Source organism: Nycticebus coucang, chromosome 3 (assembly GCF_027406575.1).
Source record: "Nycticebus coucang isolate mNycCou1 chromosome 3, mNycCou1.pri, whole genome shotgun sequence".
In the NCBI taxonomy this organism is placed as follows: domain Eukaryota; kingdom Metazoa; phylum Chordata; class Mammalia; order Primates; family Lorisidae; genus Nycticebus; species Nycticebus coucang.
In genome coordinates, this window is record NC_069782.1 from 94,023,422 (window position 1) to 94,048,459 (window position 25,038).

The 25,038-nt window shown below is 39.3% G+C and overlaps 1 protein-coding gene across 16 annotated transcripts in view; it reads left to right on the forward strand.

Annotated features, from left to right (window-relative positions):
• The window catches only part of USP54 (ubiquitin specific peptidase 54), a 152,628-nt gene that overhangs the window by 90,046 nt on the left and 37,544 nt on the right, over positions 1-25,038 (forward strand). For all 16 annotated transcript variants that reach the window (XM_053586091.1, XM_053586090.1, XM_053586086.1 and 13 more), the window contains 4 exons: positions 2,880-2,972; positions 21,606-21,740; positions 24,081-24,194; positions 24,635-24,717. In XM_053586091.1, the coding sequence (XP_053442066.1) occupies positions 2,880-2,972; positions 21,606-21,740; positions 24,081-24,194; positions 24,635-24,717 (425 nt within the window). The remainder of the gene's footprint in view (positions 1-2,879; positions 2,973-21,605; positions 21,741-24,080; positions 24,195-24,634; positions 24,718-25,038) is intronic.

A 25,038-nucleotide genomic window follows, 5' to 3' on the forward strand; every position in this document is an offset into this window, starting at 1 on the left:
GCAGCTGTTCGGGCTCTTTAGGAGACTCTGACATAGACATGATGGCAGTGGGAAGAGAGACTTTAACAGTGCTTCCTCGGCAGCGTCCACAGGCAGAAAGGAGTAAGCTAACGAACGTATCTCATTTTTTCCAATTTTAATGTCAGGTATATCCAGATGAAGTAGAATGATTTTGAAGTATTTCTTCTTTTTCTATTGTCTATAAGATTTGGCATGATCTGTTATTTGAAATTATCTTCTATTTTTGTTTATAAAAATAATTATTCTTTATTTTTTGAGACTTTGGAAAAAAAAAAAGAAGTTAACTGATGACTCCATACTGAATCTCAGAGTCAAAGCATTCTACGATAGACATACTTTTATCTGACAATGTGAATGTTACTTTTTTGCATTATTATTATTATTATTGCTCAATATTTCATTGCAGCATCTTTTGATTTTTCCGATTGTATTTATTTTCATTCATTCTTTACAAGGTTTTTGTTTCTAGTCCTTATCTTCAACATTGTTACTGTTACTAAATTTTAAACCTCTTTAATTTTGTGAAGGCAAAAAGTAGAAATCGGGTGGCGCCTGTGGCTCATGGGTGGCGCCTGTGGCTCAGTGAGTGGGGCACCAGCTCCATGTACCGAGAGTGGTGGGTTCAAACCCTAGTCCCGGCTGAACTGCAACCAAAAAATAGCCGGGCGTTGTGGCGGGCGCCTGTAATCCCAGCTGCTCGGGAGGCTGAGGCAGGAGAATCGCTGAAGCCCAAGAGCTAGAGGTTGCTGTGAGTCCTGTGACATCATGGCATTCTACTGAAGGCAGTAAAGTGAGACTCTGTCTCTACCAAAAAAAAAAAAAAAGTAGAAACCAATTAAACACATGTACATGTATAGAGAAAATTAAAAAAAAAAAGACTATTCTATTCACAATAGATTTGTCACAGAAATAGTGAGTTATCTGGGAATAACTATGCCACTAAAAAAACAAACAAAAAACAGACAAAATGATTCCTGGTAGTTTTTATGTACTAACTTATTTACAGTTGTTTCTCTTAATTTTTAGGACATGATTTCCAACAATTTAAATCTCTTTGCTTAAAATAATAAATGTTACACTTAGTAAAGATCTTATTCTATATAACAGTAATTAAAAAGTAATCTTTTTTCTATCTTTGTGATAAAAAATACTTTTATTTATTTATTTATGTATTTATTTTTTGTAAAAAGGATAAAAAACATTTATTATTCTTGTTAATTTTCAACATTACCAATACAAAGAGTGATACGATTCTGTACTTCTTGGAAAACATTTTCAAGCTGATTTTCAGTAATATTAGCAATCAGATCTTTTATCCTAGCTTTCAAGTCTTCTAAAGATAGTTTGGTTGAACAAACATTAGGTTTCACATGTCCCCATAAAAAAGAAACCCAATGGTGTTAAATCTGGCGAATGTGGAGGCCAGGAAAATGGTCTACCTTTTCCAATCCATCTGTTAGGGAATTTCTCATGTAGAAAATGTCTAACATGCAAAGCAATGCAACAAGAAGTATCATCTGGTTGGAACATTATATTCTCTATCAGTCCTAATTCTTCAAGCTAAGGAATAAATAATTTTGCAGCATTTCTAAATAGCTATCACCATTAACACCTCCTTCAAAAAAGAAGGGCGCTATGACTGATTTTTGCCCAAAGCACACTACACATTAACTTTGGGAGAATCTCTTTCATGTTCAACAGACTCATGTGGATTTTTAGTTCCCCAAATATGACAATTATGCCTATTGACTTTGCCACTAATGTGGAATGTTGCTTCATTGGAGAACATTAAATTACTCAAAAAATGCATCATTGCTAAGTTTTTCTTTGAACTGGTGACAGAAAGTTGTGCATGATAATCCTCTTTCTAACATTCGATGCACTTGAATTTTGTATGTTTTTATGTGATGTCTTGTCCGCAGAATCTTCTGTACAGCAGACTTTGGAAGCCTCAGCTCTAGGGATTCCTGTCTTAATGATTTTCTTGGATTTGCCTAAACGGTTTCTTCTACAGATGCTACAGCCTTCACTAACACGTGGCCTACCAGACCATGGGGTATCATTGACAGAGCCTGTTTCTTTAAATTTTCTTTCCTGCGTGGTGCTTCTTTCTTGTAATGGGTTCTAAAACTTCTTTGGACAGCAGCAGCAGATTTTAGTTCCAACCAAAGAGCACAGTTTTCTTTCTCTTCTAGTGAAGCCATAGGTCCATGATTAAAGTCAAACTATTTCAAATTGCATAAAAACTTTATGGACACCCTGTACAGTTCTTTCCTCAGGAGTTAATGGAATCATTAGTGAATTCTCAGGAGTTAATGGAATCATTAGTGAATTCCCAGGAGTTATTGGAATCATTAGCTTATTCCCAGGAGTTATTGGAATCATTAGCTTATTCAGATCACAAAAGCGACAATTGCGAATCACTTTCCAAAAAGCAGAAAAATACTTTTAGATATAAATAAATTAGGGAAAAAACCTAAAATTCTATAGCATGGTTCAAGCTTCTGATATAAATTTTAAAATATTCTTGTTCTTCATGTGTGGAACTTAAAAAAAAACTTACTCTGCAGCATTTAACCCATACATTTTCTCTTCAGGATCACATTTGAGGTTTGTTATATCATATTTTCATTGTATGACTCTCACTTTATGTTCAAAGTAATATCTGTCCCAAAATATGGCCATTCATTCCTCTTGTTATATACTTTCCTTTTTTAAACATTTTTTTTAACATTCTAGAGTGAGCTTTTCTCTTGGAAATAAAAGATATTTCCTGTATTCATTACCTATATTTGCTTGTACTCTTTAAAATTAAAAGGTATCTCTTTATAAAGAAGTATTTTCCCTTTTTTTGCCAGGTTTTATGGCACTTAGACATCTTTCGACGTAGCTTTAGACAGCTTACAACTCATAAGTGCATGGGAGATTCCTGCATCTTTTGTGCTCTCAAGGTAAGTACTTAAGTAAGTACTTTTTTGTGCTCTCAAGGTAAGTACTTTTTTTTTGGAGACAGAGTCTCACTTCATAGCCCTCAGTAGAATGCCGTGGCGTTACAGCTCACAGCAACCTCAAACTCCTGGGCTTAAGCGATTCTCTTGCCTCAGCCGCCCAATTAGCTGGGTCTACAGGTGCCCGCCACAAGGCCCGGCTATTTTTTTTAGAGACAGGGTCTCGCTCTGGCTCTGGCTCTGGCTCAGGCTGGTCTTGAACTCATGAGCTCAGGCAATCTACTAGCCTCAGCCTCCCAGAGTGTTAGAATTACAGGAGTGAGCCGCCACTTCAAATTTATTTCTTTTCACTATCATCATTAGATTGCTAAATGGTAAATATTCTGGTGGTTTGGTTAATCAGAGTGATGCTAAAGAATTTGTTACTGAATTGTCTGCCTATGGCTTAGTACAAAAATGAATATGATCGGTTTTTCTTGCTTCAAAGAATTATTACTTGGCTTGAGTAGTCTCTTTTTCTTTTTCTTTCTTTTTTTTTTTTTTGAGACAGAGTCTTACTCTGTTGCCCTCAGTAGAGTGCAGTAAAGATTTCTGGTATGCTGCTAATGAAAGAACTATGTATGATATGTAACAGGCCAATTCTCTGTTACTTTATCTGTTTTTCCAACATGGAGTTTTCCTTTGTTTTCTTGGTCCTGATGTATAGTAGGTTATTTGTGTTTGCATGAGTCTGCTTGATTTCTCAGTAAGCTTCCACAGTCATTTTTCATTCTTATGAATTCTGAATTCTTGGTTTGTTACAGAGATGCTCGGATGTGATCATTATATTTTAATTTAGTTGGTTTTAAGTAGGAATTTTCTGGTTAAATTGGTTATTTGCAATAACTGACTCAAAACATTTTTTGACTTGTATCACTTTGCAGTTTTTAAGTCCGTGATAGACAGATATCTTTAGAAAGAGAAGAATCTTCTGAACTTTTTGCCCCTCAGCTCACAAATTACTTCTTCTTTTTGTTTTCTTTCTTTTCTTTTCGTTTTTAAAGATAGAGCCTCATTCTGTCACCCTGGCTAGAGTATAGTGGCATCATTATAGCTCACTACAACCTCAAACTTCTGGGCTCCAGTTATTCTCCTGCCTCAGCCTCCTGTGTAGCTGGGACTACAGATGTGTGCCATCACACCTGGCTATTTTTTTCCATTTTTGGTGGAGAAGGGGTCTCACTCTTGCTTAGGCTGGTCTTGAACTCCTGCTCTCAAGCAATCCTCCCACCTTGGCCTCCCAAGGTGCTAGGATTACAGGAGTGAGCCACTGTGTCTTACAAACTTATCTTTTTTCTTCTACCTTTTGTTTGAAACTAATGCAACTTGTAACAAAACATAAAATACAAATTATTGGTTAATTGGGGAGTTTAAATATGAATTTTAATAAAATGAAAATCTTTTGGGGCGGTGCCTATGGCTCAGTCGGTAGGGCGCCGGCCCCATGTACCGAGGGTGGCGGGTTCAAACCCGGCCCCAGCCAAACTGCAACCAAAAAAAAAATAGCCTGGCATTGTGGCGGGCGCCTGTAGTCCCAGCTACTCGGGAGGCTGAGGCAAGAGAATCACTTAAGCCCAGGAGTTGGAGGTTGCTGTGAGCTATGTGAGGCCACGGCACTCTACTGAGGGCCATAAAGTGAGACTCTGTCTCTACAAAAAAAAAAAAGAAAATCTTTTATAAAGTGATTATAAAATTTCTTACTCTGCCTATTCAGATAGAAGCCCAACCGAAAGTGCATTTGATCTAATTTTCTGAAATGTACATTGACATTGAGTATCTAATCTTAGATAAGGAAGAAATATAGTGGCTCCTTGGTAAATAAGTCTTAAGGAGGTCTGATTCATGGCATTAAAACTAAAAAACAAAAAAACTATGTATGCTTAGGATATACTTGCTAGGGACATGTGAATCCTGAAGAAATCCCTGGTAGAAGAACCTCCTGAAAATGGAAACTCTTAACCTATACCAAGAAGAGAGATAGAATTTGTATGACCTCTGACATGCCTGTGCCTCTGACTAGTCAGAACTGTGCTACCCTCTACATTGACCCAAGTGGGACCCAGAGAACTAGCTGTCATAGTCTTTTCTGTTTAATTTTTCAGAAGAACAAATTATTACTTTAATATAAATCAGTATCATTGTAAAAGCCAGAAAGATGGAAAAAATCAACCACCAGATGTTATGGTACATCTTCTGAGACACTGAAGTACAGAGGGGAAATTGTTTTTCAGCCTTTTGGGGTTGAGGAGATTTATTGGGGCTGTTTCAGAGAAGCAATTGCTTGGAAAGGATAGGTAAATGGCTTAAGGGATTAAAGGTTACATTTTGGGTCTTCATAACTTCTGGGATGTGTTAGAATTCTGCTACTTAATTACATCTAACCAAGAGATTTATTTTCCTTACCTGACTCTTAATGTTATGTTGGGAGTATAATAAAGATTTAAATTTTTTCAACCAAAGTCCTTTTTAATCCCTCCATGCTTATATAAATGTTAAATAATTAGGCTCTAGTTTGCACAGACTTTATATTTTAGATGGCATCGTTGCCATTCCTTTATCATATTGTTGGCTGTGCATGATGCTTGTGCTTGTAGTTCCAGTTACTCAGGAGGCTGAAGTGTGAGGATTGCTTGAGCCTAGGAATTTGAGGCTTTAGTGGGCTATGACTGCCCCACTCTACTCCATGCTGGGTGACAGCAATACCTTATTTATTTTTTATTTTCTTTTATTTTTATTTTTTGAGACAGAGTGTTATTATGTCACCCTCGGTAGAGTGCTGTGGCGTTACAGCTTACAGAAACCTCCAAGTCTTGGGCTTAAGCAATTCTCTTGCCTCAGCCTCCCAAGTAGCTAGGACTACAGGCACCCGGCACAATGCTCGGCTATTTTTTGTTGCAGTTGTCAGTTGTTACTTAGCTGGCCTTGGCTGTGTTTGAACCCACCAGCCTTAGTGTATTTGCCTCGTGCTGTGAGCACTATGATATGGGTGCCGAGCCAATGCCTCATTTCTTTATTGAAAAAATTATAGATGGATTAATTTGAAAGTATAAAAGACCCAGGATTTGGTCCTAGGAGCTAAGAAGTTTAAATTGGTTAGAATAGTATAGTTTTCAGGAGATACTCCTTCATTTAGGCTGGAGGCCTTTATTTTCTTAGAAAAGGGAAGGGGTGATGAATGTATGAAGGAGTAAACTTGGAATGGATCATCCATACCTGGGTCCTTCTATAGGATGTCTCTTTTGTTCCCCACTTTAAAAATATTTGTATATAGGCTGGGTGCAGTGGCTCATGCCTGTAATCCCAGCATTCTGGGAAGCTGAGGCAGGTGGATCGCTTGAGCTTACGAGTTTGAGACCAGCCTGAGCAAGAGCAAGACCCCATTTCTAAAAAATAGCTGGGGTGTTGTGGTGGGCGCTTGTAGTCCCAGCTACTTTGGAGGCTGAGGCAAGAGAATCACTTGTGCCCAAGAGTTTAAGGTTGTTGTGAGCTGTGATGTCACGACACTCTACTAAGGTCGACGTAGTGAGACTCTGTCTCAAAAAAAAAGAAGAAACTTAATTGTAAATAGAATCACTTTATGTAAATTTTGTATGTTTGTTTTCTGTAGCTCAGAAATATGTTCATCTGTTGGGTACAGTGGCTCACTGTAATCCTAGCAACTCTGGAAGGTGGAGGAGGGAGGATCCCTTGATCCCAAGAGTTCAAGACCAGCCTGAGCAACAGTGAGACCCTGTCTCTACTAAAAATAGAAAAAATAGCCAGGCATTCTGGCAGGTGACCATAGTCCCAGCTACTCAGGAGTTTGAGGTTGCTGTGACCTAGGTTGACATCATGGCATTCTAGCCTTGGCAACAGAGTGAGACTCTGTCTCCCCCTTCACCACCCCCCCCCAAATATTTTATTGTTGTTTGTATGTCAATTTTGTTCATTTTTGTTATTGTATAGTATTTCTTTGTGTAGGTAAATCACTGTCCATTCTACTGCTGATAGTTGTTTGGATTTTTTTCTAGTTTTTTATTTTTATTAACAATATTACTAAGAATATTCTTATACATATATGTAAACATATTTTGTGTACATGTCCAGAATTGGAATTGTTGGCTCACAGGATATATATATCTTCAACGTTTTTAGATAATGTCAGCTGTTTTCCAGTGTTTCCTTATGTTTCCCAATGTGGTGGTACTCATATACACTGTAATCAGCAGGCTTTTTTTTTGGAAATTGAGAAAAATCAGTTCTGAAAAAATTTGGTAGAGTGCATCACAGCTCACAGCAACCTCAAATTCTTGGGCTTAAGTGATTCTCTTGCCTCAACCTCCTGAGTAGCTGGGACCACAGGTGCCTGCCACAACGCCTGGCTATTTTTTTTGTTGCAGTTGTCGTTGTTTAGCTGCCCTGGGCCGGGTTCGAACCCACCAGCCTTGGTGTGTGTGGCTGGCCCCGTGCCCACTCCGCCACCAGTTCTGAAATTTACATGACAAATAAAAACAGATATAAAAACAGATGGGATGCTTCTGAAGAATAATGACAAAGTAAGTGATTTATCTTATGTATCAGTCAGAGTAGGCTAGGTTATACTGTGGTAACAACCCTATAATCTCAGTGAAAATATACTAAAGATTTATTTCTCATTCAGATTACTTGTCTACTGTAGGTTATGAGAGAAACCCTATGGATTATAGTCACTGAGGAACCCTACAACCCTATTGAATATTATTAGTTGCTAAGCCAGAGGTGAAAAAGCTCTAGACAGTTTTGCGCAAGCAATTAAATGCTCACCGGGTCACTTCTACACTCAATTCATTGACCAGAGCTACCATCTTGTCTCACTGAATCATAAGGGGGTTAGGAAATACGTTCCTGTCATGATCCTAAAGGAGGAAGAACTGGAAATATTTGACAGACAGTACTAATGACCACAGGTACCAAGAATTACTACCAAGAATACTACCAAGATACCAAAAATACTTTATCAGATACCAAGAATTATTATTATTATTATTTTATTTATTTATTTATTTTTTGAGACAGAGTCTCACCACTCACAGCAACCTCCAGCTCTTGGGCCTAGGCGATTTTCTTGCCTCAGCCTCCTGAGTAGCTGGGACTACAGGCGCCTGACACAACGTCTGGCTGTTTTTTGTTGCAGTTTGGCCAGGGCCGGTTTTGAACCTGCCACCCGCAGTGTATGGGGCCGGCGCTCTACTCACTGAGCCACAGGCACCGCCCATATTATTATTTTTTTTTTTTGAGACAGAGTCTCACTATGTTGCTCTTGGTAGAGTGCTGTGGCATCACAGCTCACACAACATCCAACTCTTGGGCTTAAGCGATTCTTTTGCCTCAGCCTCCCAAGTAACTGGGACTACAGGTGCCTACCACAACCCCCATTTTCCCCGCCCCGGTTGTATTTGTCATTGTTGTTTGGCAGGCCCAGGCTGGGTTTGAACCCGCCAGCTCCGCTGTATGTAGTTGGCACCCTAGCCATTGAGCTACAGGCGCTGAGCCAGATACCAAGAATTATTATAAAGCTATAATATTAATAATTAAGATAATATAGTACCTACTGACGATAACAAATAATCCAGTGAGACAAAACCAGTTCAGAAATGATCATACTGGAGACTTGTTGTTTGTCCTGTGAATCAACAGAGAGCAGACTTTTCAATAAATGATGCTTAGATAATTGGTCATCCATATAAAAAAAAGGAAAATTAGATTCCTACTTCATACTTTATAAAAAATAAGAATTTCAGATGAATTAAGGAATAAAATATGAAAGACAAAATTTTATAAGTTTTAGAAGAAAATATGAGAGAATATCATGACCTCAGAGAATAAGGAAGGACTAATTAAATAGGACATGTAAAATAGAAAGTTAAGAAGTTGATACATTTTGTTACAGAAAATTCAAGTACTTCTGTTCATTAAAAGTTTCCACAAAGAGAGAAAAGAGACAAGGCTCTAAGCTGAGAGAAAATATGCACAATATATATAAAACCAACAAAAGATTGGTATCCAGCATGGAACTCCTGTAAAAAGGAAGTAAAAGATAAATGAATCAAGAGAAAAATGGGTAATGCTATAAACAGGCATACCTAAAGATGGGAAACCCAAATAACCCCTAAGTATATGAAAGATACTTACCTTCATTAGTAACCAAAAAAAAAATGAATTAAACTATACCTGTTAGATTAGTAAAATTTCAAAAATCTGATGACATTAAGTGTTACCAAAAAGATGGAGTAATGAGAATTTTATGTACATTGCTTTTTGGAATGTAAATTGATACCACTAGGTAGGAAAATAGTTTGTTATTACTTGGTAAAACTAAACTTGCATGTAACCTACCATCGAGTGATTCCACATGTAGGATTATACATTGTAGAAAACTTGATGCATAATGTTCCAGATGATATATTCTGGAAGAATGTTCAAAGTAGTATTTTTGTTATTATAGAAAAATGGAAACAGCTGGGTGCAGTGGCTCATACCTTGTAATCCTAGCATTCTGGGAGGCTGAGGTGGGTGGATTGCCTGAGCTTGGGAGTTTGAGAACCAGCCTGAGCAAGAGCAAAACCCCATCTCTAAAAATAGTGGGGCATTGTGGCGGGGCAATAGTCCCAGCTACTCAGGAGGCTGAGGCAAGGGAATCCCTTGAACCCAGGAGTTTGAGGTTGCTGTGAGCTATGACACCAGGGCATTCTACCAAGGGTGACAAAGTGAGATTCTGTTAAAAAAAAAAAAAGAAAATGGAAACAACTCATTTTAAGTACAATGGAATGGATTTTTTTTGTTTGTTTAAGGCAGAGTCTCACTCTGACACCCTGATTAGAGTGCTGTGGCATTATAGCTCACTGCAACCTGAAGTTTTTGGGCTCAAGAGATCCTCTTGTCTCCAGTTTTCTATTTTTAGTGGAGACGGGGTCTCGCTCTTGCTCAGGCTAGTCTCAAACTCCAGAGTTCAAGTGATCCACCCCCTTTAGCCTCCCAGAGTACTAGGATTACACGCTCGGCTTGGAATGGATTTTAAAATGATGATTTATTGTCATAGTAAAGTGCTATATAGCAGTGGAAATGAATGACCTGCAGCTATTTATAGCATGTTGAATTAATGTCAAAATCATCATATTGATTGAAAAAAGCAAGTCATAGAAGACTACATAAACCACGATTCCATTTATATACTTAACAAAACCAGGCAAAACTAAACAACATATTTATCACGGATACATATGTATGATAAAATTGTAGTGAAAAAGTGAATGATTTTCACAAAATTCAAGATAGTGGTTACCTCTGGAAGGTAGAGCGAGAAGTGTGTAACCAGATGGGGAGCTTCAAAACTCATGGTTAATTTTTCCATTTCTTAAATTGGGTGGTAGGCACATGAACATCTGTTATACTTTGGCTATATATGTATACACATTTTTCTTTTTTTGTATGATGATTTTTATTAGAAAATATAGAAAAGTACTATAACCATTCCAGAAATCACACTGAAGTATAAAGAGAAAAACTGAAAATTGCCTGAATTCCTGCATAGAGATTGTCATTTCTCTTTGTACTTCTCCTCTAGTCTGTGATATTTTTGGTAGTAAGTTTTTTGCTTACTGTTTTTGTAAAAAGAATACTTTTCTTCAGATCCCTAAGTTGCCATTCTATCTGTAGTATCTTTCTGCTTCATTTATTTTAACCTAAGAATACTTTGGGATGCTATTTTGAAGTTACTGTCTTCTAACATTGAAGTGGCTCCCACTTGTCTCCTAAATCACTTAAAAATGAATGATTGTAGACATTTAAAACCTAATTTCATACTTTTTAAAAATCTTCTTCTTCTTCTTCTTTTTTTTGAGACAGAGTCTCACATTGTTGCCCTTGATAGAGTGCGGTGGTGTTAAAGCTCATAGCAACCTCAAACTCTTGGGCTCAAGAGATTCTCTTGCCTCAGCCTCCCAAGTAGCTGGGACTATATGCGCCTGCCACGATGCCCGGTTATTTTTAGAGATGGGGTCTCACTCTGGCTCACACTGGTCTTGAACTTGTTGAGCTCAGGCAATCCACCCTCCTCAGCCTCCCAAGTGCTGGGATTACAGGTGTGAGCCACCGTGCCTGGTGCCTACTTTATCTTCTTCATTTCTTTTTTTTTTCCTTTCCTTTTCTTTTCCTTTCTTTCTTTTCTTGTTTTGCTTTTTTTTGAGACAGAGTCTTACTATGTAGTCCTCGGTAGAGTGCTGTGGCATCACCGCTCATAGCAACCTCAAACTCTTAGGCTTAAATGATTCTGCTGCCTCAGCCTCCCAAGTAGCTGGGATTACAGGTGCCCTCCACAACGCCTGGCTATTTTTTTGTTCTAGTTGTCATTGTAGATTTGCAGGCCTGGGCTGGGTTCAAACCCGTCAGCCCCAGTGTATGTGGCCGGCACTGTAACCACTGAGCTACAAGCGCCGAGACATTTTCTTCATTTCTTCCCCAGGCAGTCTGTATTTTAAGTATGACAGTCAATAGTGTACTTGATATGCCTATCTCTTAGACATTTCGGATGCTATTCATTTGTCTGGAGTGTTTGCTGTCCTTTTGCCAAACCATAACACCTTTCAAAACTCAGTTTCAGAAGTTACCTTTTTAATGACATTTGAGAAATACTATATCTAAACATGTGATGTTTTGACTTAATAGTATTTAGTATGGCTGAATGAGTTTTTGGGACAATAATTCAGCTCTTCTTCCCCCTTGGTGTTCCTTACAGTGCCTAAACTGTAATACAAACAGTCTGCTTTTCTGGGTTGATTGAATCTTTTAGTAGTTGTTGGATTTTAGCTATGGAGTTTTTGGTACTTGCCTTTTCTTCCCTTTTTCTGCTTTTTGTGATCTTTCTCACTCTTCTATTTAATTGGAGCTTTTCATACTGATCTCACCTTTTTTTGTAGGTTTACTATTGTAGGTCTTTCTACCTCATTTGGGAAAGGAAGGATAAGATGTGTTTGTTGGGGTGGGGGCAGACTTGATGGGGAGCAAAAGTTATCTGGTATTCTTAGTTTAAGTTACATATTATCTTATGGTATTTACAGTGTGGATGTAATGTAATTCTGTATATTTAAATCTCATTTTTTCACTGTTTCCCATTTAAAAATTAGAGGAGTGTTTAGTGAGGCTAATAAGAATTATTTTTTGGGCTCAGTGCCCATACCACAGTGGTTATGGCACCAGCCACATACACTGAGGCTGGCAGGTTTGAACCCAGCCTGGGGCCAGCTAATCAGCACTCTACTGAGGGCGACATAGTGAGACTCTGTCTCAAAAAAAAAAAGGAATTATTTTTTGCTGACTCTTCACGTCTTCATGACCTATTTCCATTCTCTAATGGTAAGTTTGATTTGTTGCCCTCACTAGAGTGCTATGCATCACAGCTCACAGCAACCTCAAAGTCTTGGGCTTATGCGATTCTCTTGCCTCAGCCTCCCAAGTAGCTGGGACTATGGGTGCCCGCAACAACACCTAGCTATTTTTTGTTGTAGTTGTCATTGGGGTGGGTTTGAACCTGCCAGCCTCGTTGTATGTGGCTGGCACCCTCCCCACTGAGCTACGGGCACTGCCCTAGTTCATGACTTTAATGTTTTCATTTTTTCTTCTGCTCTGTGAACATCTGTCATTATTTCTGTGCCTTGTGATCTTTAGCGTGTACCATAGTACATGTCGTAACCAGTTCTTATAAATACTTTGATTTATATACAATATTTATAGTCATCTTTTACTTTTAGTCCTATAAAATTATTATTCCTGTAAAATGTATTGGTTTTTTTCTGTGTTACTTGATACTAAGGTAAATTCAGCCTCAAAATCTTGCATCCAAGTTAACTACAGATGCTTTTTATTGAAAGGAACTTGTGTCAGTGTGTCATTTTGCTTATCTTGAACCATGATGCTGGTCAACTCTAACTTAAAAATTGAAGAAATTTGTGTACTAATTACGTAGTTCCCTCTAAAACCCCCAATTTAATCCATCCAGTATTACAAACACCTTTTCTGACCTAAATTGTTGTCATGCCTATAGTCTAGAACTCTGTTTATTATTCATATTGAATCAACTCTTACACCCCCAGTCCCCAGGGTATGTCTTTACTTTGGTGTTGGCTTATTTATTTATCTCTGTTCAGGGGAGGAAATCCGTCCTCTGTACTTAATATGCCACAAAGATTTTGTTCTCCTTCCAGGGATTGTACTAGAGGCTATGCAGTGCCAGGATATAGGACAGAGTGTTTTTTGTTACAGGCAAAGCAGAATGTGCATTGATTGATTCTAACCAACAGATCTTCTCAATTAGTGATTTTTCTTTTATGAATGCTAGTATAAGGCGTAAAAGCCTGGGAATGATGCCTGGAGTGAGTAGATAGGGAGGAAATAGGTTTTTGTATCTATAAAGGTATCCTGTAATGTCTGTATATGGAGAGCAGTTAGACTATTCTTATGGGGCAGGAAAGTATGTGTTCTATTCATAGTCTACTTACTAATTGGGGGAAATTTGAAAATTCAGGGAATAAATTCTTTAATTTTTTTAGTTAAACCTTGTGTCTGTTTCTCTATTGGTTATTGAACTATAAGCACAGAGAGTAAAGTGATATAATAAATTACTCATTATTCTTTTTTATTTTGGGGGACAGGATCTTGCTTTGTCACCTAGCCTGGAGTGTAGTGGTGCAGCCAGAGCTCACTGAAGCCTCAAACTCCTGAGCTTAAGTGGTCCTACTGCTTCAGCCCTCTGTCAGAGTAGCTAGGAATATAGGTTTGAGTCACTGCGCCCAGCCTCATTATTCATTATTTATCTAGTCCTTTCTCTTATAGATAGTAGAAATGGAAAGTTCTTCATTGTTCTTTAGTTGTACCCAGTATCAGAGAGGAGTAACCCCATTATCCTGGATTGGCTATTTAAACAGTGTAATCAGATTTCTAGTATGTTTCCTGGAAATTTTAGCTAGCAATAAACAACTCTCACATAAGGAATTATGTCTTTATGTCTAATCCAGATATCACCTATTTGACTTTAACTTCCTTGTTTTGATTACCTGTGTGTGGATTTGAGCATGTTTGTGTTGTCCTTTAATTATCTTTGCTTAGTTTTAATTTCCTATTAGGCTGTGTTTAGTTCTTTCTCAACTAATTTAACCTTTGACATAACTAGAATAGTATAAAACTAAATCTTTTATCCTCTTTAAAAGTTGGAGTTCAGAATTATACATGATAGTCAAATAGAGGGGTATGGCTGCAAGGAAAAATATAGAAGATCATGATTCTTTCTGTTCCAGAATTTATAATAGAGCCTAAAACTTAGATAATTTTAAAACTTTTGTGTATGTCCAGAAGGGTCCCTGCTTATAGTTTTCCCTGTGGGGTTAGCAGTTATGTACTGATTCTCAAAATTTGATTTGTATATTGTTAGTAGTCTATAAGGGTCTTGCATTCTTGATCTTGGCAAAAATTAGTTAATTAATTATTGTATTTATAAAATCTAAAAATTAATTTATGATATCCCATGAAAAGCAGTGCTATCCTTAGTGAATCTGGCTTGTCTCTCTGTCCATTCTCTTGAATTCTTGGTGCTTCTATGTGGCTTATCATGGTCCTTAACCTCATCATTGCCAGTCCAAAATATTGGGTTATGAACTAAATGCAAATGAAGCCCTAAACTCATGAGGATATATAGTATTGGTCACTGAATTTAATTTTGAGGGACTGATAAAGGACATGTTTTCAGGTGCTTTTTCTAATCAGGAAGTCTAGAAGGTAGCTATTTTTAGACATAGAGAATCCCAAGGAAGAAACTAGCTAGCTATTCTTTGCCTTACCCAAAGTTGGATCAAGAGTTTGTATTGGCTGGGTCTGACGGCTCATGCCTGTAATCCCAGACATTTGAGAGTGGGAGGATCACTTGAGGCCAGGAGTTCGACCAAAGTGTACAACACAAAGAGACCCCATCTCTATAAAGAATTAGCCAGATATGGTGGCAGCTGTAGTCCTAGCCACTTGGGGGATGAGGCTAGAGGAACTCAGGAGTTGGACATTGCAGTGAGCTATGATTTTGCCACTGTGTCCCAGCCTGGGTAATAGAGCAAGACCTTGACTCTTTTTTTTTGTTGTTTTTTGAGACAGAGTCACACTATGTTTATTGCCCTGGGTAGAGTGCCGTGGCATCACAGCTCACGACAACCTCCAACTCTTGGGCTTAAGCGATTCTTTTGTCTCAGCCTCCCAAGTAGCTGGGACTACAGGCGCCCGCCATAACGCCCAGCTATTTTTTTTTTTTTTTGGTTGCAGTTGTCATTGTGTCATTGTTTAGCTGGCCCGGGCCAGGTTTGAACCTGCCACCCTTGGTGTATGTGGTTGGTGCCATAACCACTGTGCTACAGGTGCCAAGCCAAGACCTTGACTCTAAAAAAAAAAGTGTTTATAAAAATGACTGGAGATTTGATGGTATTAAGGAATTATTATTACTTTTTTGGGGTGTGGTAGTTTACATTTTAAACAAAAAGTTCTTTCATTTTAGAGATAAAATATTTACAAATGAAAAAAGTCTGTCATCTGCTTCAAAATGATTTGAGCATGTATTGTGGATGGTATAAATGAAATGAGATTGGTGACAGGCTGATAATTGTTGAAGTTGGATGATGTGTGCATGGGAGTTTATTATAATATCCTGTCTAGCCTTTTTTTTTTTTTTGAGTCTCACTCAGACACTCTGAGTAGAGTGTTATGGCACCATAGCTCACAGCAACTCCAAACTCTTAGGCTCAAGTGATCAAGTAGCTGGGACTACAGGTGCCCACCACAATACCAGACTAATTTTTTCTATTTTTAGTTGAGACGGGATCTCTCTTGGTCTCTCTTTGCTCAGGCTGATTTTGAACACCTAAGCTCAGGTGATCCATCTGCTTTGGCCTCCCAGAGGGCTAGGATTACAAGCAGGAGCTACTGTGCCCAGCCCTGTCTACTATTGTATGTTTGGAGTTTCTTACAATAACATGTTAAAATCCTATGTTATAGGGAGGCACCTGTGGCTCAAGGGGTAGGGCGCCGGTCCCATATGCCGGAGGTGGCAAGTTCAAACCCAGCCCTGGCCAAAAAAAAACCAAAATCCTATGTTATAGTTTTGGGGTGCCAAAATTTTCCTCTTTTGAAAAAGAATTTTTAAACACACAAAACCAGTGAAAGTTTTCTTTTCCAGTAGTAAGTGTTCCTCAAGAACTAGTTTCCTTATTTTACTGGCATAGGGTTGTATTTATAAATAGGCTAGATTAGCCATATTTAGGCTCTATGATTTCCAACAGATGCAAAAAAAGGAGTGATTATGAGAGCCAAAATGGTAAGTGACTTAAGAAGCCTAGATCAAGAAGAGAATCCCTAAGAACTGAGTGAGTTTGTGATAAGGCATAACGTGTGTCATACCTTTGCAAAAGACGTTGCTGGACACCTCACAAGGATGAGTTGGTCTGCTGACTGGGGCACTTTGCAAAAGATCTTGGGCTCAAAAAGTACCAAAATTAGTGGCAGCCTTTCTCCTTAATCCTTACCTTCTCTACTCATGACTTCTTTTAAATGTAAGGCTAGGGAATTTTGAGAGAGAAGTAAACAGCTATTCCCTGCCAAAAGATCAGAGTCTATGTTTTAGAGAAAAAAGTATTTAAGCAACAGCTGCATTTATAAATGCCAGAGCACAAAGACTTTCTGTCTTCAGACACTTCTTTTTTTTTTATTTTTTATTTTTTGTAGAGACAGAGTCTCACTTTATGGCCCTCGGTAGAGTGCCGTGGCCTCACACAGCTCACAGCAACCTCCAACTCCTGGGCTTAAGCGATTCTTTTGCCTCAGCCTCCCAAGCAGTTGGGACCACAGGCGCCCACCACATCGCCTGGCTACTTTTTGGTTGCAGTTTGGCCGGGGCCGGGCTTGAACCCGCCACGCTCGGTATATGGGGCCGGCGCCTTACCGACTCTGAGCCACAGGCACCGCCCTCTTTTTTCTTTTTTTATTAAATCATAGCTGTGGGGCGGTGCCTGTGGCTCAGTGGGTAGGGCACTGGCCCCATACACCAAGGGTGGCAGGTTCAAACCCGGCCCCGTCAAACTGCAACAAAAAAATAGCCAGGTGTTGTGGCAGGTGCCTATAGTCCCACGTACTTGGGAGGCTGAGGCAAGAGAATTGCCTAAGCCCAGGAGTTAGAGGTTGCTGTGAGCTGTGATGCTACAGCACTCTACCGAGGGCAATAAAGTGAGACTCTCTCTACAAAAATAAAAAAAATAAATAAAAAAATAGCTGTGTACCTTAATGCAATCATGGGGTACAATGTACTGTTTTTATATACAATTTGAAATATTTTCAACAAACTGGTTAACATAGTCTTCACGGCATTTTCTTAGTTATTGTGTTAAGACATTTATATTCTACACTTAGTAAATTTAACACATACCCTTGTAAAATGCATTTATGGCACTTATATCTTATTTACATGGTTTTTACTAATCCAAATAATAATGTGCCCATGTAGATAGAATTGATTGTTGCTTGATCCAAGAGAGGTGGGTGGGGAAGCACCTGCATTTAGTCATTAAAGTCTTGTTGCTTTTGTACTGTATCCAAGAAAATAGTTATCAGACAAAATGTAATTTACCTTTTCCTGAAAATGAAAAGAAAGACTTCTTTGGTTTCATTCTGTGAAATAGAGAGAAGCCTTAAAGGTGGGTTTTTTCCTGCTTATTGAAATGGAACCATCAGGGACCCCACAGGGAACAGTGATTACTGGGTTTCAGTTCTTCCTGCCCTTTCTCCCTGCCTACCATAGAACTCAGCAATTGGAAGAATACCAGTTTTTGTTCCTTATTGGTGCTGCCACCTGTTCTTACTGCTGAACTAAATGTTCTTGGCTTTTTTTGGTGTGAACAGGATCTCCCTCTGGGAAAGGTGGGAGGAGGGTGAAAAAGAGAACGAGAGGAGGCCTGTTCCAGCCCCTGCGCTCATGTGAGAGGGACACACAGGGGTTAGTGTGCTTCTCTAACAGAGGGGCTTTGTGCTAACAGCCTCATCCGGAGCTGTAGCTCCACAGATGCATGCTGGGCTGGCTTAGGCTGCTTTATCCCTAATACACTTGCTTCTTCCTAACAATAGCAGAGCAAGATTGGCAACAATAATTAAAATAAAATAAAAAAGATTCAGTCAGAGGCCATTGTGAATGCATTCAGGTAGTCTGTGTGTATGGAGAAGCCTGCCTGTAATTAAGAGATGGGAAAAGATTATAGCATGGGAACGTTGATCCCACTGAACACAAGAGTCAGATCTGTTGTTACAGATCCACTGTGGTTGCAGACAGACCTCTGACCCTAGACTTCTCCCTTTCTTTGCCAAAACCCTTGTTATCTAGGTCATGGGAAATCTGTCTCTCTTGAATGGGAGCAACAGAATAGGGAATAGAAAAGAGTTTAGTTCTTTCTACCCATATCTCAGAGATTGAGAAGGTAGCTCAAGGGAGAAACACCTGACTCAGAGCCCTTCTTCAGCATAGGATGGTGGCAGACAGGCTCTTTAGTATCCAAAAACTCCCAAATGGAATAGTAATAATACCTAACACTTAGCATTTATCATACTGCTGGGCATTAGATCTTAACTCTAGATGGTAAATAGTATTATGAACCCTCTTTTATTTATTGATTGATTGATTGAGACAGAGTCCCACTCTGCCACCCTGGGTAGAATGCTATGGCGTCATAACTCACAACAACCTCAGAACCTTGGGCTCAAGCAATCTTCTTGCCTCAGCCTCCCAAGTAGCTGGGTCTATAAGCACCCATCACAACACCCTCCTAGTTTTTCTATGTTTAGTAGAGATGGAGTCTTACTCTTGCTCAGACTGGTCTTGAACTTCTGAGCTTGGGGAATCTACCCTCTTTGGCCTCTCAGAGTGTTCAGATCATAGGCATGAGCCATTGCGTCTGGCCTATTAACTCTCTTTTTTTTGGCCGGGGCTGGGTTTGAACCCGCCACCTCCGGCGTATGGGACTGGTGCCCTACTCCTTTAAAGAGAAAAGTGAGGCCTAGGGAAGTTAAATAAGTTGGTCAAGATCATATAGCTAGTAAATCCCAGGGTTCAGATTTTGAACCCAGTTTGGCTCCAGAGTCCATGCTCTTAATACACTATGCCATCTCTGAGTGGCATGCTGTCTTTTCACAAACAGCATCATCTGCCCCAGAGAACACAAAGCGATTTGAGTGACTATTATAATTCTCTCTAGGATAGTATGTAAGTAGTGCTATCCCTGGAGAAAAGTTAATTTATTAGTTAACAGTTGATGCTTAGAGTATTAGGACTTAATTCTTAAGGAAACCCAGTTGAGGAAGATTAAAAGAGCTGAAGTTTGTGTATGTCAAATTTGTATAGAGCTATCCTAGAAATAATTTCCTATTAGTTTGTTTTGGAATCAGGTTTGGATTCTGAACGAAGGACCAAACCTCACCCATCTTTTTGCTCTCGTGTCAGCAACATACTTACCAGTATTGAGAAGAGCAGTAGGTTGGGATATCATAGTGGTCATTAAGTTTTACCAAGCTGGAGTGACTTTCTTCCTGCAAGTCATCAAGTTGTTGGGTCACTATGCAATTTGTAGAAATAGTCATTGCTTTTCCTACCTTCTTTTTCTTTTGTTTCTCCTTATTCCTCTAAAGTTTCAAAATCCCTTAGATCAGTAGACAGATACCCAACTTTTCTTTTCTTTTTTGAAACAGAGTTTCACTTTGTCACCCTCGTTAGAGTGCAGAGGCATCATAGCTCACAACAACCCCCGTCTCTTGGGCTCAAATAATTCTCTTGTCTCAGCCTCTCTGACTACAGGTGCCCGCTGGGCACAGAGACAGGGTCTTATTCTTGCTCAGGCTGGTCTCGAACTGCTGAGCTCAAGCAATCTGCCCACCTCAGCCTCCCAGACTGAGCCACCGAACCCCACCCAGATACCCAACTTTTTAAACTGTGATCCTAGCCTAGACCTTTCCTTTTGGTGTAATTTAAGAGGTCACTGATAGACATCTGTACCCTTCCAGCAACAAATTGTGGAAGGCCCTACACTACCTTTGCCTGACTTATTGATACACTTCTGTATAGCTTCCTAGGTTGATCTATAATAACTTGGAGTAATTAAAATAGATTTCCCCAAAGCTTATTAAATAATAATATATTAAATCCATATTGCTGGTACTGCCTCCTCCACATAATATGGAATCATTTGTAGGAAAATAATAGCAGGTCACACAGTAATACACCCTTGAGATTCTGCAGGGAATTCATTCAGTGTGTATGAGGAGGAGGAATGCTAGTGAGAGAGTTGAACAGGGGAAACAACTTTGACTTGAAATTAGTAGGACTAAATTTAGTATCATTTTGCTTTAACCAGTTATATTACCTTAAGAAAGCTTTTTAGGGCGGCGCCCGTGGCTCAGTGGGTAGGGCGCCGGTCTAATATACCGAGGTTGGCGGGTTCAAACCCGGCCTTAGCCAAACTGCAACAAAAAAATAGCTGGGCATTGTGGCGGGCACCTTAGTCCCAGCTACTCAGGAGGCTGAGGCAAGAGAATCACCTAAGCTGAGGAGTTGGAGGTTGCTGTGAGCTATGTGATGCCATGGCACTCTACCGAGGGCGATAAAGTGAGACTTTGTCTCTACAAAAAAAAAAAAAAGAAAGAAAGAAAGAAAGTTTTTCAACTTTTCTAGATGATTCTTGTTTAAAAAAAGAGATAGGGAACTTAACAATGTATCCCCTTAATACAGCGGTTCTCAACCTATGGGTCATGACCCACAGGAACTGTATTAAAGGGTTGCAGCATTAGGAAGGTTGAGAACTACTGCCTTAATATGATGTATTTACATCTCACGATTAATGGGTCTGTTAATTCATTTATTAAAAAATAGTTATTGGAGCCTGGGTGTGATGGCTCACGCCTATAATTCTGGCACTTTGGGAGGCTGAAGTGGGTGGATTGCTTAAACTGATGAGTTTGAAACCAGCCTGGCAAGAGTGAGACCCCTATCTGTACTAAAAATGAAAAACTGAGGCAAGAGAATCACTTGAGCCCAAGAATTCCAGGTCACTGTGAGCTATGATGCCACGGCACTCTGCCCAGGGTAACAGAGTAAAACTCAGTCCCCCCCCCCCCAAAAAAAAGTTATTGGTTGCCCTTTATATTCAAGTATTGTACTAGGTGCTGAAGTACAGCAGGAAATAAAAGGACAAATGTGTGTCCTTATACTTAACATTCTAGAGAATAGAGTCAGATAATAAGCAAAATATATGGTATGACAGATAGTAATAAGTGCCATAGAGAAAAATAAAACAGGCTGGTCACAGTAGCTCATGCCTGTAATGCTAACACTTTGGGAAGCTAAGTAGGTGAGCATCATTTGAGACCAGGAGTTAAGAGACCAGTCTGAGGGAGACAGCCCAATGGAAGCATGTTTGGTTCCATAGCTATCAGCATGGAGATATTAGCATGACAGACTAAGATTGTAGATGTTTAATAAAAGCATTGTACCTTTTCTCTTGTCTAACCTCTTCTCTACAGGGAATCTTTAACCAGTTTCAATGTAGTAGTGAAAAAGTGCTTCCATCAGACACTCTCCGCAGTGCTCTGGCAAAGACTTTCCAGGATGAACAACGTTTCCAGCTGGGAATTATGGATGATGCTGCGGAGTGCTTTGTAAGTGCTGGCCTCTGGCCCTCTTTGATATAGAGTGGGACTGTTGATGGTCTTCATTAGGGACTGGCTACTTTAAGGTGGAATTTAGTTGCCTTTACCTCTGTAGTGAGAAGTAGGAGTTTCTACAGTTTTTCAGAGTGCTAAAGTATCTCTGTAATTGCAGAGCATGAATTGCCTAGGGGGTTTATTATTTTTTCCTTCAGGCTTAGGGTTGTTTTATGCCTGACATTGCATAGAGCAGTAGCTCTTAACTTTCAGAGGAGCCAAGGCTCATTAAAATACAAATTGCTGGGCTTTACCTCCAGTCTGATTCAGTGCGCCTGGTGTGGAGCTCCAGAATATTCCTCAAACAAGTTCCCACTTGACACTATTACTGATGCTGATGGTCTGGGGACCACATTTTGATAACTCCTTCATTTTTAAAGATAATTAAACAGGGAATAACTGAGTCCCTAGCTCAAGTGTGGTATGCTATATACAGGGTATCCCAAAGGTTGCCATACAGTCATACATAGGGAAAATTAGAAATTGTAGCTAAATGTACCTTTATTTACAAAATATTCATTACAAAATTTTACAAAATATTTACAGAATACTTTTCTACGTGTTGATATATAAATATAAAAAATATGAAATATAGTAAATATGAGTTTAATTTTCCCATGTTTGGTGACCTTGGGACATCCTGTAGATAGCAACCTTGCCCCCAGTGCCCCTAACTCTTCTGAACTCTGTGTTCTATCCATCAACCTTGAAAAGATTCTCTCTCTGGGTATCTATTTTGAAAATCTCAAGTGATAGACATCCCATTACAGGGTAAAATATGGGGCTAAAAGTGGAGGTACTTCTGAGAAACTGGATCACTGATATATTACTGATAGGAATGTAAAATGGTATAGTTTCTCTGGGAAACAGTATGTAGGTTTCTTTTTTTTTTTTTTAATTTCAGTTTGCTGGTTCAGTCTTCTTTGTTTGAAGTACTCCTTTTTTGTTCATTTTCTTCTTCCTCTGGTGGTGCTGGCTGTTTTTGATGTTGTTAGTAGAGATGGGGTCTTACTCTGGCTCACTGCTGCTCATGCTGGTCTTGAACCTCTGAGCTCAGACAATCCACCCGCCTCGGCTCCCACAGCACTGGGACTATAGGTGTGAGCCACCATGCCCGGCCAGTATGTAGGTTTCTTAAAAATCTAAAGAAGCAAACTACCATATGATCTAGCAGTTTCATTCCTGGAAATGTATGCCAGAGAAATGAAAACTTTCTTTATACAATAACCTGTATATGAATATTCATAGAAGCTTTATTCATAATAGTAAACTGGAAACAACCAAAGAGTCCCTTAATGGCTAGAAGGTTAAACAAACTGTGATACTTCTATACTGTGGCTTACTATGCATCAATTAAAAGGAAGAAACTATTCATTTACACAACTTAGATAGATCTCAAGGGAATTATGCTAAGTGAAAAGTGCAATATGAAAAGGTTATCTACTATATAACATTCTTTTTTTTTCCTTTTTGAGACAGGGTCTCACTCTGTTGCCCTGGATAGAGTGCTGTGACGTCATAGCTTACAGCAACCTCAAACACTGGGGCTTAAGCAATCCTCTTGCTTTAGCCTCCCAAGTAGCTCAGACTATAGGCATGTGCCACTACGCCCAGCTAGTTTCTCTATTTTTAGTAGAGACAGGTTCTCACTCTTGCTCAGGCTAATCTTGAACTCCTGAGCTCAAGCAGTTCACCTGCTGAGGCCTCCTAGTGTGCTAGGATTACAGGTGTGAGCCTCCTCTCCCAGCCAATAATATTCTTCAAATAACAATGATGGAAATGGGAGAAAAGATTAATGATTGCTAGGAGTTAGGGATAGGATTGGCTGGGTAAGGATATAAAGGGATAGCATGAAGGAAGTTTTATGGTGATGGAACTGTTCTATATTTTGATTGTGATGGTGGTTATATGACTGTACGTATGGTAAAATTGTATGGAGCCAAACATACACACAGTGCACTAACACACACAAATGAGTTCATGTAAAACTGGCGAAATCTGAATTAACTGTGGATTGTATCAATGTCCCTTTCTTTGTTTTGATACTGTATTATAGTTATGTAAGAGGTGGAGAAACTATTGGAGAAAAATAGGTGAAGGGTACATGGGACCTCCTATACATTTTTTGAAGCTTGCTGTGAATTTATAATCATTTCAAACCAGAAAATTAAAAAAAAATCAGATGTATTTCTGACTTCCAGGAAGATTGCTGTTTCTCTGGGGAAGCTGCTTACCAATTTGTATATTTGTCTGTTAAACATTGTTGGTCTACTGCTTTTGTACTCTCCCTGTCAGGAAAATCTCCTGATGAGAATTCACTTCCACATTGCTGATGAAACCAAAGAGGATATATGTACTGCCCAACACTGCATTTCCCACCAGAAGTTTGCAATGACATTGTTCGAGCAGGTGAACCCTATCTCTATCCTCATCTTTTCTAGACCCCTTCAGTAACCCTTCAATTTTTTTTTTTTTTTTTTTGAGGCAGAGTCTTCCTTTATCACCCTCGGTAGAGTGCCGTGGCATCATAGCTCACAGCAACCTCAAACTCTTGGCTCAAGTGATTCTCTTGCCTCAGCCTCCCAAGTAGCTGGGACAACAGGTGCCCACCACAATGCCTGGCTACTTTTAGAGACGGGGTCTCACTCTGGCTTAGGCTGGTCTCAAACTCCTGAGCTCAAGCAATTCACCCGCCTTAGCCTCCCAGAATGCTAGGATTACAGGTGTGAGCCACCACACCCAGGCTTTCAGGAACCCTTTATCTTGGGTTGTGGGGTGTTAAATGGGTGCCAAAAACAGTTCATGACTATGGGTTCTTGGTTTTCCTTTTTTCTTTCTGGTCTATCTAGTGTGTATGTACTAGCTGTGGCGCCACATCTGATCCACTGCCTTTTATCCAGATGGTACATTATATCTCCACCACTTCCCTTTGGTGAGTCTTAGAGAATTCTTTGTTGTAACCTTAGGCACACCTCCAGTTGATTGAGTTTTAACTGAAGGCATTCAAATAACTGATACTCTTACTGCTGAGTCTATGCCATATTGTAGCTATTCAGAATAGTACTTTAAAAATAACTTTTGTTCTCCTTCTTTCTTCTTCCAGTCACCCCTTTTCTTAGGCTCAGATATGGTCAGCAAAGTAGGAAAAGAATAGGGATTTTATGAGCTTTGGATTTGGGGACAGGTAAAGAGGTAACAGTGAGGCCATTCAAAACAAGGAGTTTGGTAGGGTAAGCAGAGGAAGAAAGTCAAA